The 15785-nt window shown below is 48.2% G+C and overlaps 1 protein-coding gene across 2 annotated transcripts in view; it reads left to right on the top strand.

Moving 5' to 3' along the window:
* Positions 1-516: 516 nt before the first annotated feature.
* The window catches only part of IGSF3 (immunoglobulin superfamily member 3), a 150561-nt gene continuing 135292 nt past the window's right edge, over positions 517-15785 (top strand). For both annotated transcript variants that reach the window (XM_039546063.1, XM_039546072.1), the window contains exons 1-2: positions 517-628; positions 1180-2019. In XM_039546063.1, coding sequence (XP_039401997.1) covers positions 1977-2019 — 43 coding nt within the window. In that variant the 5' untranslated portion in view covers positions 517-628; positions 1180-1976. The remainder of the gene's footprint in view (positions 629-1179; positions 2020-15785) is intronic.

Below are 15785 nucleotides of genomic sequence, written 5' to 3'. Positions count from 1 at the left end.
ATTGTACAAACTGTTCCTGCGCCCCTGCTTGCATGAGTAACGAATAAGCAATAACGATTTAAAGGAGCCTTAGGAGGGGGAAGCTTCGCTAGCTCTCCCGACCACAGAGCTTGAGCGACAGCCTTAGGAGCTGGAACCAGCGTATCTCAGCCTGGCTGTAATATGAGCCGGCTCTAAAGTGACCAAACAGCAAGTGTGAAAAATGAAGCTGGGGTAGGGGGAACTAGCTGTCTAGATAAGAAAAAGCTCCAAATATCAGGCCTGTCCATATAAAATCGGGACATCGGTCAGCCTAGCTGGCTCCCGGTTCAAAAAGCAGATGCTGTTGTGTCCAGTTTAGCCCTTTGCAGCCTCCCTCTTGGAGGGGGGGGGCACCCCTTCCTGCTTCCCCGAGAGCCGGCGGGAGCAGGCGCGTCCCCGGGCGGGGCCTTGAGGCCAGCTTGCCGGGGGTAGAGGTGAGGAAGGGAGCGGAGGGAATAGGCGGGGCAGGGCGGGGAGCGGGAGGCCCAGGGGGCAGAGGGCGGAGCGCAGGGCGGAGTCTCCCGGCGCAGAGGAAGCGCCTGCCCCCCCCTAGCTTTTTGAGCGGAGAATGGCAGCCAGGCGGTGCCGGCTGGAGGGCGCGGGGCAGGTAGGTTACCCGGGGGCGGAGCAGCGCCCGCGGGGACCAGGGCGGGTGAGCGAGCGGGGACCTGGGGCTCCTGGGACCGACGTGCAGAGGGAGCCCGGACACCTAGAGCCGGGGCGGGGAGGCGCCGTGCGCGGCTGGAGCCGGGCTGCTGTGTGTGGCGGTGCCCGGGGCGCGGCGTGCGCCGGCTGCGGGCTCTGCCAGGGCAGGGGGAGCGCTCGCCTGGACCCTCCTCCTCCTCCTCCGCGGGGGACGGGCCGCCCGGCTCTCCCGCTGCTGCAGCCCGCTCCGGGGCAGGGGCTGGCTGCTGCTGCTCGCCCCCCCTTAGCCAGGGGCCACCCCGCAGAGCGCCCCGTCTGAGGCGCCTTCTCCCGTTGCATTAGCCCCGCTGGAGACCCGGACAGCCGCCGGGGTGAGACAATAGCGGGCTGGGCTCCCCTGCCACGGGGCTCGGTTCGCCGGAGCGCTGCCCTCCGCGGGCGCCGGGCTGGGCTGGGCCGGGGGGCGAGGGGGGCAGGAGGCCGCCTCTCACGCCTTGCTAACTTTGCTCTCAGGGGGAGCAGAAAGCAGCGAGGAGCTGAGCGAGGAGCCGAGCCCAGGCGGAGCGGGAGCAGCTGCAGAGGGTAGGATCCCGGCTCCGGTTGCACCGTCAGAAGCAGCGCACCGTCAGGCAGAGCCGAGCCCAGCCCAGCCCCGCTGGCGGGTGGAGGAGATCGGGGCACAGCTCACGCTCATCCCTTCCCAAGGAAGAAATCAGCTGGAGAAGCAGAGACACCGACTCTGACGCTCTCTTGTCATGTAGCAGCCAAGCTTGGGCGCCAGAGGTTTTGAACTCCCATTATATCTTCAGCTGCGGGGCCGGGAACTGACTCTTGGGAACTGTTCTGGGAGGCACATTTTCGCTGGGAGGAAGATCTAGCATTACCAGACTGAGCAGATGAAAGGATTTCTCTTACTCTTTTCCCTCCTCTTTCCTGGAGCACTAATCTAAAAGGAAAGGACACGCAGCCACTGTTGAAACTGGACCTGGAAAAAAAAATAAATCAAAGTAGACATTGAGACACAGTATGTGTCAGAATCTGGAAAGGCAATAGTATCAATTTGGTAACATAATTTGGCATTTGAGGACGTTTTCACGCCTCCCACTAAGCCCTTCCCTCACTTTTTTTCCCTTCTGTTTTTTTCTCCCTTCCTCCTTCTCGCCCCCTTCCCCTCTACTTTGTACTTCCACTCCCAACAAAATATTTTTCTGGAAATATAAGCCAATTGGTGTCTGACAGCTGAAGATAAAAGAATAGGTGAGGGAGGAAGGGAAGGAGAGCTGCCCCTTCATCTGCACTCTCTTACAAAGATGAGGTGCCTTCTGCAAGAGCTGACATCTCTTCTACTGCTGGGTAAGTGGCTGCCTATCTATATCAATAGTCTGTTAAAAGTTTGACCCACCATTCATTTCTCTTTCTAGTAATGCATCTTATATGGAATATGACTGTATCACACCCATTCAGTTTCCGGGGAGATTCCAAGTGGCAGATAGTACCCTGTGCTCTTCCAAAAGAAATGCAGTAGCAACTGCTATTGCTGGAATTGGAAGGAGGAAAAATTCCTAAGGCCTTTTCAACATTGAACAGATTCATTATATTATTTACTCATATTACCATAGCACCTAGGAATCCTTGTCGGGTGAGGACCCCATGGGGCTAGGCATTGTACAAACACACAACAGGAAGCTGTTCCCTGATGCCTGTGTACTGGAATCCATACAGAACTTGCAAACTGTGCATGAGAAGGGAAACAATGAATGGTCCTTCTTTGTTGTGCCTACAGCTGTACCATTTCTGGCTCTGAACTTTGCTTGTCAGATTTCACAAGCTGATATGAGCCTGGTCAATACTGGACTGGGATACCTCCATGGAAACTTAAGTTTTGGTGAATCAGTAAGGTGGCATTTACCTCTCCTAGTAAGTACAGAAGGGATGCCTTGGCTGTGTTGCTGGATGTAAAAAAAAACATAAAACCGAAGTCCTCCTCACCTATGGTTCTTATTAATTTCTTGTAATCTCTATTTTTACAAGAGTAGAGGTGGCTTCCTGGTTAAACTTCAACTTGTGTAAGTATACTCGGTCTCCCTGAATTCCATTCCATTCCATTCCAATTGGGTACAGTGTTCTTCAATTCCTGCCTTAAAGTGTCCTGTAGAAGTGCTGTGCACAGTTGAACAGCTGTTGTGTCCCATCCCACAAGTGACTGTCTCAGCTCAGTGGATGAATGTACATAGTCTTGTAAAGTGCTTTGGGATCTTTCTGGCAGAGAGATGCTGTAGCATGCAAGACCTCTTTACAATTTCAAGAATGGCTGAATACAAGTTAGTTGCAACATCCCATGTGTCTTTGTGATGGCCCATATATCTAACCTAAGGTTACCAAAATGCATTTTGAGTAAACTGATATCTTTGCGAAAACACAGACTCTGTTTCCACACTAGAAAAATGTGTGAATGGAGATACTTTGCAATGGTGAACGCTTCCTTTGCTCTTATGGAAGTGAGGATTTTCAGTTAATTTCTAAGCTATTTGAGGAAAAGAAGCAGAGCTAGCAGCATCTCTTGTGTCTAGTCGAAAGAACTGGCAAAGCAAGTGCAGGATAGCTTCGAAACAACAGTTGTGCTTGACTTGCACAGCCGTGCTTCTACATCTCCGATTTCATGTTTCTCTCCCTTTGCCGGAAGAGAGAGAGATGAACCTTTGGACTGTTTTTTGGATAGGGTTCAAACTTTGAAAAACAATGGTTGTTTCTCCTCCCCACTCCCTGAAAAAACGCTTAGAAACCAAGGTTGTCCTGGATTACTCCGCTGTATAATTTACAAACTGAATCTATTGTATTCTGATGTCAACATGGATGAATTGAAACTGCTTATTGAATTAACTTTACATGCCTGAATACTAAATCCGCTTGGTTTAAGAACAATATTGTTCTGGATAACCTTTTCCTAATAAGGAGTGAATGGGTGCCTGTCTATTCCTTCGAAGTTGATACTAAACTGATACCCCAGGATAGCAGTAGGGGGCATTGTGTTGCTAGAGGAGCTGTCTTTCAGATCATATATAAAACACAGATCTTGACAACTCTTCTCATATATAATAGTTTAGGTGTTCTCTTCGGTGCCCTGGCCAAATTCCAGCTTGGTAATTACTTTCTGTTAACATGAATTATGTTTTATACTTCTCCAATTAAAACTGGATCCAATGTTCTTAATTTTCTATCAGTGTTGTGTAGAAAAGCTGCCAAGGTATCAAACAGCTGCTGCCTTCTATCTCAGAAGGGCTATTTTTCAATGGTATGCATCAGAATTCTATGTGCATGTCTAGTTTTGTAAAGCATTTTGGTATCTTTCTGTGTGCAAGTAGAGGCATACATGTAAGATGTTCCTTTTAAAAAAAATATCATACAGTTAGAGCGGGGAATTGTCTAGTCCCATTTTGGCATGCATCACTAGAGTTTAGGTTCTCAGATTCTTTAAACTGTTTGCATGATATTTGCTGAACTGGTGTTTTTTAACAACACCTGATCTGACAGTGCCTTGAAGCCTTCTGCTCTGTCTGAAAGCCCTAGGCTACTCAAAAATTCTTTAGGGCAGTGTTTCTGAAAGCTAGAGACTTGATTTGCCTTGCTAAAGAGGAGGGTGGGGGGGGGGTCAAAAGCCTTATCTTGTTTTATAACCTAAATCTTCTGACTGGCTTTCCAAATAAGGATTCAGAGTGATTTTTTTGTTTTCAGTGCTATAATATATAGTGCTGATACTATGGTGATAGATTCACTTAAAAAGGAGTGTAGTTCATATTGCTCTACTATTTGTAAACCCATTAGAATGTTAAAAAGAGAGGTGATTACGATAAAAGCTGAAGACAACTTAACTAGTTTGTATTTGATTTACTATTTTATATTAACAAATTCAGAATAACTCCGCAGAACAAGGGATTGAAAACCCACAGCTGGCATGTGGGTGTCACGCTCTGAGATAGTTGTTGCTTTTTTTCTTTTACTGCAGTATTTCAGTTTCAAGGCTTTAAGCATGTGGCACTTCATCGCATTGAGTATAAAATGGGGGACCAGAGCAAGTATTGTAAATAATCCCCATGCAGTAATAAGATTATTAATACCTCTGCCAGCCAGGTACTAATCTTGTATGTAGTTATGAGATTTACCTGCTCTTCCAGGGATGCAAAATCTGATACTATTTATGTCTATAATGTAATATATAGGAAACATAATACAATAGGGATCTACAGAATACAAAACTCATTCTCACTGGTCTATGAATAGGTATTTTTTTCCTACTTACATCTGACTTTCTGCAGTATCAAGAATGCCACCTGTGAGTGAGCACAAAAAGCTGTAAATTGCACAGAGAGCTGTAAACATTAGATATGTATATGTACATATCCAGATGCATGTAGGGATATATACACATCTTCCTTCTCTTCATTCATACATAATAAGGGGTGTTTTTGATTCTTAGAGGGGAGTGGAGCCACAGAAAGGTCCTGAAACTTCAGATCAGTGGTTCTCAAACTTTTTTTTTTTTCCCATGGACTACTTGAAAATTGCTGAGGGTCTCAGACTACTTAATGAGCTTCCCAAATGTTGTTTTTACCATTAGCTAACTATTGTTCAATTGAATAAAAGCGCTGTATAGAAAAAAAATAATATTTTGTTCTACAAATAAAAGCACACCACTCGTATTTTAATATCAGTAGTCTTTCTAATGTGATGGACGTGCCCTCTCTCCCCCGCTGTGGGAGCTCCTGATCTGGGGCTGGGAAGCAGGGGCGGCACCAGCACGCCAAGCGCGTGCCTGGGGGGGCACTCTGCTGGTCGCCACGAGGGCGGCAGGCAGGTTGCCTTTGGCGGCATGCCTGCGGAGGGTCCGCTGGTCCTGCGGCTTTGGTGGACCTCCCGCAGGCGTGCTGCCAAATCCGCGTGACCGGGGACCTCCCACAGGCAAGCCGCCGAAGGCAACCTGCCCGCCGTGCTTGAGGTGGCAAAATACCTAGAGCTGCCCCTGCTGGGAAGGATGGGGGTCTCCCCTGCCGTGGCAGTCCCCGAGCTGGGGCTGGGAAGGAGCGGGGGCCTTTCTCCCACCGCAGCAGCCATAGAGCTGAGGCTGGGAAGGGGGGTCGTCTTTCCCTGGCAGCCACAGCCCTGGAACTGGGGAAAGTTGCCTCTTTCTCCGGCCACTGCAGCCCTGCATGTCCCAAATACCCCCCTCTTCTCACCCAATTGCCCCCTGCCACCACCTCACATGTGCGTCTTCGCCAGGGTCCAGGCACCTAATTAGTGGAGCCATGCCTGCGCGGCTCCACTCATTAGGTGGGTGGCCCTTCATTCTCTCGTGTGTGGCTGCCCAGGCATGCACCTTAGAGTGATCTATCCACGGACCACCTGAATGGAGCTCGCGGGCCACAGTTTGAGAACCTCTGCTTCAGATCATTGTAAATAGCATGCTGCAATATAACGAACAATGATAATGCCAAGAGGACTCCCAGGATGATAATGGATGGTTGCTCATCTGCCTCAAAGGCCCTTCTATAGAGCAGGCTTCTTTCCTGTCACTCCTTTAGCCTGTTGGGTTTGCATAGCACCAGTATGCTCTTGACACTGCACTCTTCTGTTTCAACTGAGCTGGCTAGCTGGGATTGCTTGATTGGGAGTGGGGCTTGGGAGAGAGCTAGGTGGCTGAAAGTAAATCTAGACAGGACATAAGTGGTGTTCATCCACTTCTTGGTATCAAAGCTTGCAGTCTAAGAATTTTGACAGTCACTGTTGCTAACTAGACATCCAGAAGCAGATGAGTCTGAGTTTGCTCTTTGCATTTGTGAGTGGCCACAAAACTGTGACTGCTCTTAGATATTGATTTTGCCACCGTCACTTGTGCCTCTGTCACCTCCAGACTGGATTACTGCAGTGCACTCTGCATTGGTTTATACTGCTTAGGGTTCAGCTAATAAAGGCTGTGGCTACCTATTTGGCACTTTTCAGAGGCCAGGTCTACACTACGAACTTACATGGGTATGTAACTTTAGCACCCTTATGGCCAAGATGGAGTCCGCTCTGCAGACAGCTCTGGCCAAGAGAAGGCACACGCAGGAATGCAACAGGAAAAATTTCTTTTACCCCAGGGACATTTGTTTTAAACCCCCCAGAGTGAACACCCACAGGAAAAGTACAATAGATCTAAGAAAGGGACATTTATTTACAGAGGGATGAGAGGAGAAAAACAACAAGGGGAAATATAGGGGGAGCAGTAAAACAGGGCTGCATCCAAGCCAAGGCCCCGCAGGCCCAGTGGTAGCACAGTTTGAAAGGGCAGATACCGAGCAATGTGTCTGCACACAGAGTTCAGGAGTCCTGAGCAAAGTTTCAATTTGTCAGTGAGTCTTGGGTGCTCCTGGTTGTTTTTAGCGCCAGTAAACTTTTTCCAACAAACCCCTCCGGTGCCCTCTTCTGCTGCTCTCTGCAAAGCCCCACAGAGCAACCATCTCCCCCTTAACTAGCTAGCAGCCTCCCTCTTTGTTCCCAATGCAGAGTCACAAATCCCAGTACTTACAGCCCCATGCAGCTCTGGGCAGCCGTGATACTGGGTCCAGTTTGCATCAAGGGCCTGTCCTTCTCGGGCGATTCCTCCCTGGCACAGTGCTGCTCCTGTCCTGGGGTGTCCCCAGTCGGCCATCCAGTCCTTCCCAGGCTTCTGGCAGGTTATCTGCTGCTTCACTTTGCGAGGGCCTGCTTGCTGCAGCCCTTCTCCCTGGAGCTCCAGAGCCACACCCTGGAGTTTCCCTCCTTTCTCTTACTGCTCTCCCTTGCCCCTTAGGAAAAAGATTTAAAGGGGCCATGCTTTTTAAACTGCAAAGGGGTTACAGGTATAACTACATTGCTCGGTGGTGTGAAAAAATCCACACCCTGAAGGATGTAGTTAGACCAGCCTAACCCGCAGTGTAGACAGCGCTATGTTGATGAGAGGGCTTCTCCCTTTAACATAGCTACCGCCTCTCATGGAGGTGGAATTAACTGCGCCAACAGAAGCTCTCCCGTCAGCGTAGTCATGTCTTCAGGAAGTGCTACAGCAGCACAGCTGCAGAGATTTAAGTGTAGACCTGCCCTCAGTGAACATATTATACTAGTCCCTGTGAACAGCACCGGCTGCCAGTTTGTTTCCAAGGGCAGATGAAGTCCTTGTGCTTTTTATGATCTGAGTCCTTATTTCTCTTGGAAGCTGCCTCTCTCATTGTGTTATACCTTGGTAGTTGAGGTACCTGAATTGACCACTTCTTGCATGCATTTTGGGTAAAAGGACTTCTACTATGAAATCTAATCTCCTTCTCCCTTTGTCTTTGTGAAATTTGTTGAACTTAAAAGCATGTTGCATAGCCTACTTATTTGCTAAGCTTTTAATGCAGAGGGCTTTGGTTTTTGCAGGTTGGACATTTAGTTGACATTGTGTCAGGTTAGCTTTCTTTATTAAATCACATTTTATTGTAAATTGTTCATGTACCTAGATCACTTTTGACAGATGTATTTATATAAATTTTAAGGTTGAATAAATAATAATGCAAGGGATGTGTGGGGAATATAGAGCTTGTGTGTTCTGGGAGGGAGAGAATTCATTCCATGTCTGGAAAGTTACTGAATGTTTGGATGGGGGAAGAGGGAGAATTTTCCTGGCCCTCCTCTCCTGCTTGTACAGAATAAATCACAGAATCTGTATAAATAGTTGCCCTGGAGAAAGATGACAAAAGTTAGTAGTAAGCTAATGAAGTGTAACTCTCTTGGATGCATTGATATGACACGAACCATGGTATACCCTGAATGAGTGACGTTAGCTGGATAAGTAATTTCTAATCTGCAAACTCCTTCTCAATAACTTCTTGATACAGAAAGCTGTCAGGGAGGAAGGGGAAAGCGTTCCAGACACAACTGTTTTGATGTGATTGACTTGCCTGTTTGCATCAAGGGCATTTAGGCCCTCGAGTCATTGTCTGGAATGAATTGCAATACATATGACTGCCCCTGGCTTTTAAAATGCTGAATATGCCTTTGTTAGCACAAACCTGTTACGTTTGTTTTGACATTGGCATTCTCTCTTGGCTTGGCTACACTTACAATTTGCAGCGCTGGGAGTTACAGCGCTGGTCATGCAGCTGTGTAAGGGCCAGCGCTGGAGTGTGGCCACACTGACAGCTACCAGCGCTGCAGTGTGGCCACACTTGCAGCACTTTCCAGCGCTGTATTGAGAGGTGCATTGTGGGCAGCTATCCCACAGAGCACCTCGTCCCATTTTGGCGCTGAGTATTGTGAGAAGGGGAAGGAAGTGTGCGGGTCATTCCGCTTCCTGTTTGCCAGCGCCCCGTGGTGCATCGCTTCACATCCCAGCATTCACTCTTTCCGGCAGCGTTTGGCGCCATTGTGAGTGTCTTTCTGTTACTCTCTGTGTGAATCGCGATTTCTGTGGCAAATGGAGCCCGATCTGCTGAGGACTCTGCTGATGAGTGTCACCAGCACAACACGTTTGGCAGTCGAGCTATTCCTTCAGCTCCAAAGTGACAGTGAGGAGTCCGACGATGATATCAATATGGATTTGCCTGCCGCGTGTGACACTACAGTGCTTGTGGCATTCACGGAAATGCTCAGCACCGTTGAACGCCGCTTTGGGCTCGGGAAACAAGCACTGAGTGGTGGGATCACATCGTCATGGAAGTCTGGGATGACGAGCAGTGGCTGCAGAACTTTCGTATGAGAAAAGCCACTTTCATGGGACTGTGTGCTGAGCTCGCCCCCACTCTGCGGCGCAAGGACACAAGATTGAGAGCTGCCCTGACGGTGGAAAAGCGGGTGGCTATTGCAATCTGGAAGATGGCAAATCCAGACAGCTACCGGTCGGTCGGGAACCAGTTTGGTGTGGGAAAGTCGACCGTGGGAATCGTTTTGATGCAAGTTTGCAAGGCAATTAATCGCATCCTGCTAAGAAAGACCGTGACTCTGGGGAGCGTGCAGGACATTGTGGATGGCTTTGCACAAATGGGTTTCCCTAACTGTGGAGGGGCGATAGATGGAACGCATATTCCTATTCTGCCCCACCTGGCATCAGAGTACGTTAATCGTAAGGGGTATTTCTCTATGGTTCTCCAGGCGCTTGTGGATCACCGCGGGCGTTTCATTGACATTTACACAGGCTGGCCTGGAAAGGTGCATGATGCACGCATCTTTCGGAACAGTGGCCTGTTCAGGAAGATGCAGGCAGGGACTTTTTTCCCAGACAGGAAGATCACAGTAGGGGATGTCGAAATGCCCACTGTGATCCTTGGAGACCCCGCGTACCCGTTACTGCCTTGGCTCATGAAACCCTATACAGGGAAGCTTGACAGGAGCAAGGACCGGTTCAACTACAGGCTGAGCCGGTGCAAAATGACTGTGGAGTGTGCTTTTGGGCGTTTAAAAGCCTGCTGGAGATGTTTGTATGGGAAGCTAGACTTGGGGGAAAGCAGCATCCCCGCGGTTATAAGCGCTTGCTGTACCCTCCATAATATTTGTGAAGGGAAGGGTGAAACATTCAGTGAGGCATGGACCACCGAGGTTCAAGTCCTGGAGGCTGAATATGCACAGCCAGAGAGCAGGGCTAATAGAGAGGCCCAGCACAGGGCTACAAGGATTAGGGATGCCTTGAGGGAAGAATTTGAGGCTGAAAGTCAACAGTAATGTTTGCTGCCTTGCATGGGAGTGAATTGCACTGCTTACACTGTTATTCTATTATCCATAATAATAATACGATTTGCAGTGCCTCTTTCTTTACTGGGCTAAGGTATCTTTCACTATCTGCTATAATAAAGACTGTTTTCAAAGCCAAGAATTGTTTTATTGAAAAGAAAAAAACTTCCTTGACAGACAGACAGACACACAACATTTCATTAACACAAGAGGGCAGGGGTGTGGGTTGGTGAACTGTACAGTCACAAGTTTGCATATGTCCTGTCTGGATTGCTGTTTAATGAATCCTGCACTTCAGGGTTCATATACTGCATGGTGATGGGGGTTGAATGCAGAGGGTAAGGGTGGTGGTAGGTATCAGGGCTGGTTGGGGAATGTACAGGTGTTGGAGGCAGCTGGTGGTGGTAAGAACCTGGATGCTGGGGAAAGGTGGTTTGAGCTGACATTGGGGCACAAGGCACAAAGGACGGGGCGGGTGGGGGAGTAGCACGGTAGTGCTCTGCTTGCATGGAAACGAGTGACTCTATAGACTCCGCTTGGCGCTCCAGGATGCTTAGCAGCCGCTCCGTGCTTTTCCTCTTGGCCACTGCATTTCTCTTGCGGGTCCTGCTTTCTTTCTCTCGCCACTCCTTCAATTCTTTTCTCTCTGTAGCAGAGTGATGAAGAACAGTTTTCAGCATGTCCTCTTTGCTCTTTCGGGGATTTTTTCTCAAATTTTGAAGCCTCTGTGATGTTGAACATCTGGGCAGTCCAGTAGTCAAGGTCACTGTAGAAACCCAGAAATGACAACATTTAACACGGGCAGCATTGTATCCACTATCTCCAGACATGAATTGTTACACTGAGGGAGTTCTCACTTGCAAGTTCTCACTTGAATTCTTTATCCCAAAAGGAAAACACAACAGAAGCCACGAAATGGTGAGTGAGGAGTGTTTACTTATATAGGGAGAAGAGGGGCTTGAGTGATAGAGGGGAGCTGGTTGCTTCGGGTAATCTGGAGTGCTAGAGGGGTTGAGTGAAGATGCAGATGCAGGGGTGATCTTATCTCCCTATCTCTTCACTAAAGAGTCTCCCAACATTTTTCACAGGACTTAATCCTGGAAGATGTTTCCCTACTGCGAGTCACTAGGGAACAGCGGGGGGCTCTTTTAGAGCAATGTGGATTCCACCCGGGACCCTATGCGGCGTGCCTGTGTTCAGAAATGGTCCCCCCCCCACTGGCAGAAGAGTGGCGCGGACGCGTCACCGTCACTGGGACAAGGGACACAGTGGCTCTGCCTATAAACCTGCGCAGGCATATTGCCCACGCTCTGGATGAAGCTTTTGCTGAGATAACTGAAGCAGATTACTGCGACGTGATAGACCACATCAACGGGCTATTCCACATCTAGACGCTGGCATGCATGCATCCATAACCCCCCTTCCTCTCCAGAAACATTTCACCCAGAAAATAAAAGCCGCTTACCGGTAAACCGCTCCTCTGCTTGTCCTTCTGCAACCGCTGGCTGCTGCGATTGGGTACTTTCCTCCTGGCTTGAGAAGAGCTCCTGGCTGCATGCCTCCAGGGAATCTGCGGTTTCTTCCCCCATCCCAGGAGCTTCACTCGCGGTTTCCTCTCCCCCCCCGCCGCCTCCTCCTCCTCCTGTCCCCCAGCCTGCTCAGAAGTGTCCATCGTTATCCTGGGATTGGCAGTGGGGTCACCCCCAAGTATCTCATCCATCTCCCTGTAAAAACGGCAGGTCGTGGGGGCAGCTCCGGATCGTCGATTCCCCTCTCGGGCTTTGTAATAGGCACTCCGCAGCTCTTTAACTTTCACCCTGCATTGTAGTGCGTCCCGATCATGGCCCCGATCCAGCATGGCCCTTGATATCTGCTCAAAGATATCGTAATTCCTACGGCCGGAGCGCAGCTGTGCCTGAACAGATGCCTCACCCCAAACACTGATGAGGTTTCTGCACTTCACCAGTGCTCCATGCTGGGGCTCGTCTGCCGCGTGGAGGCATGGTTACCTGTAACCTGTAACTGATTAACTGATTGCACTCCACACCTGGCTGCAGCAAACAGGAAGGAGATTTTTAAATTTCCCGGGGCATTTAAAGGGCGGGTCACCTGAGGCAAGAGCAGTAGAGTGCAAACTGAACAGGAATTCTGGGATAGCTCCTTATTCCCTGGAGGACAGGTAAAGCGCTGGTGAGTGTCCACACCTGCTGAGCAGCGCTGGATCACCAGCGCTGCACTCCTTATACCCCTGCAGGGATGGGTTTTCAGCCAGCGCTGCAACCAGGGAGTTGCAGCGCTGGTTGTGCCCTGCAAGTGTGGACGGGGTGTTGTTGCAGCGCTGGAAAGCCTCCACCAGCGCTGCAACTTGTAAGTGTAGCCAAGCCCTACATCTCTCTCTCTTTCTCCATACAATGCTCTTGAGGCATAGGTCTCTGGTTAAATGTTTGGAGATGTTAAGTGTTTGATTCATAGAATCTAAAATTCATTTTGCAGCTGCAGTGAATGGTTGAGGATGGTTTCTGAATCCCAGTATTCCTTCAGTAAGAGTGCCATGGCCAGATACGATGGGCATTCCTGGGTTCTTTTGTGTATCTTGGGAAGATGTGAAGGTCTCTGGGGTGAGTTCATGGGGAATGAGTTTGTGGAGTTTCTCTTGCAGTTGTTAGGGGAAGGATTTGATGATATCCATAAATTCCTGGGTTAACTGTGGTATGGAGTGTTCTTTGAGTTCCTCATAGTAGGTGGTGGTGGAGAGTTGTCGGTTGGCCTCATTAATGTAGTCATCAAGGTTGATGACTACAGTGGTGCCCTTTTTGTCCGCTGGTTTGGTCAATATCTGGTGGTTAGATTTCAGTGACTGGGTTAGCAGTCCTAGCAGCAGTGGAGAGATACCATTCACAAACCACTCACCCCACAAAGGGCCAGCTTCTTCAAGGACAGAACCGACTTCCTCCACAAACTCTGCAACATTAACAACTTCCAGCTGAACACCAGCTTTGCCACCACCATGAATGTCACTTCCCTATATACCAGTATGCCTCATAATGATGGCATAGCTGCCTGCCTCAAATATCTATAAGACAATGGACAACTCTCAGATATCCATGCTAAACACATGGCCAAACTTGTCCATTTCATCCTCACCCATAACAATTTTACATTCAACAACAAACATGTGGTCCAAACTATGGTAATAGCCATGGGTACTAGCATGCCTCCCCAATATATCAACCTCTTCGTGAACCACCTTGAAGAAAATATTCTGGACAAATGCACCCCAAACCAGTGGTGTACCTGAGATACATTGATATTTTCATCCTCTGGACAAGCAACCTAAACTTTCATGGGTTTCCACTACAATTTCAATAACCACCCATCCATTAAACTCCCTCTGGAATGCTTCCCACAGTAGCATCAACTTCCTGGACATCACAGTTAGCTTCAGCAATGGAACCCGATAGACAGCTATATACAAAAAACCCATGCATCACCCACCTACCTGCATAGATTCAGTAACCCCCAACACACCAAGAAATCGGTTATCTGCAGACAGGCAACCATACCACAGAAAATGCTCCAAGGAGAAAGTCCAGGTTATATACTATAACACGTACTCAAATCTGCTCTCACAAACAAGGACACCCCATCAGAGAGGTAGACCACATCATGGAACAGGCCACCCAAATACCCTGAGAGAACATGCTTCAATACAAAAATAATTCTCCGCCCCCTCCAACTGCACACCCATAGTTGTCACCTGCCACCCCACAGTGGAACCTGTATGGGGTATCATCAAATAGCTACAACCCATATTTGATCGGGACCTCATCCTTAAAAATCTTTCCTGAATCCCTTCTTCTAGCCTTCAAACAACCCCCCAACCTCTCCAAGCGCTTCATCATTGGAAGCAAACTCCTCACAGACCAAGACACCCCAACTCAAAGGGGCACCAGGCCCCGCCAGAACAACAGATGCGGAACCTGCAGACATATTTCCACTGCTACAATGATCTACACCCCCTACAACACACCTTTCAAGATCCATGGGTCCTACAAATACTCATCACAACATGTGGTGTGCCTCATCCAGTGCACTACATGCCCCAACAACAACTATGTGGGTGAAACCAGACAATTGCTACACTCTCAAATGAGCTCAAACAGGAAAATGATAAAAGGCAACAATACTCTGTCGCCTGTGGGTGAACACTCTTTTTTCACAAAGCTATCACTCTGTATCTGACCTATCAGTCCTTATCCTTAGAGGAAACCTGCACAACACTTTGAAAAGAGGAGCCAGGGAGCTTAAATTCATAACTTTGCTAGACACTAAAAATCATGGTCTTAAGCCATAAATCCAGTGTCTTTATTATTACAACACTGTACCCCACTAACACCTGTTTTAGTCCTATAAGTGTGTTACTAGGTCACTTTACCTTGAATGGTCACTTCAGTTAGAATATGTGCTATCTGTTTGATCTTGTATTTAGCTGTGACACTTAGTACCTTTCCCAAACCTGAAGACAAGCTCTGTATAGCTTGAAAACTCTCTCTCTCTCTCTCTCTCTCTCCAACAGAAGTTGGTCCAATAAAAGATATTACCTCACCCACCTTGTTTCTCTGTCCTATCCATTTCCATCAATACACAGAGACCATGTTTCAGAATGATGGATGTGAGCAAGTTTTTGTCATTAGAAGGTTTAATTGGAACAACACGATGACATAAAAGGAATTTTTGCCTTTCTAGTTATGAAAATATAACTTCAGTAATAATCCAAAAGAAATTGAAAATACTGTTTCAGCCAAATGATGATAAAAGCCCTTTGCCAACATGAGTTACCACATTGCGCCTTGGCACTGCGGCACATTGGAAAAGTCACTGTGATTCCTCTTCCTTGCCTAGAGGCAATGAAATGACTTAAGAACTGATCAGTGTTTGGTAATCTTAGCTTCAGTCGCTTTAACAGAGGCTGTTCTGTTTTTTGGAATTCCCCTTTTCGAACCCATTGTCTATACCTTCTTGGGGTTTTTTTCAATTCTAATCTGTGGCTCGTGTTTCTGTGATGTTTCCAGGTGCACCACTGTCTTGGTGGGAGAGTGGAGGGCAGCGGAGGGTGTAGGGGAGTCTTGCTGAGGTGTGTTGGATAGGTTATAGAATGCTAAATAAAAGAAGCTGGGTGGTTAAACAAAAAGGGGGAAGAGTGGTGGGAGGGTAAAAGGTGGGGTTTCAAGAACTTTCAGCAACTAGGTGTTGGCTCATTAAAAGACCTAGGTCTGCTGGTAAAGGCTTGTGTTTAAGGTCGTGAAATAGACGCTGGGTATGAGAGAAATGAATTCCTACAGTTCATATCTATTCTCTCAATCATTCCAGAGCAATGTACTCCAGCCAAGTGATTCCCTCCC

This window comes from Mauremys reevesii, linkage group 1, assembly GCF_016161935.1.
Source record: "Mauremys reevesii isolate NIE-2019 linkage group 1, ASM1616193v1, whole genome shotgun sequence".
In the NCBI taxonomy this organism is placed as follows: Eukaryota; Metazoa; Chordata; order Testudines; family Geoemydidae; genus Mauremys; species Mauremys reevesii.
Note: the sequence above shows the minus strand (reverse complement) of the source record. Positions and strands in the feature narration are given on the sequence as shown.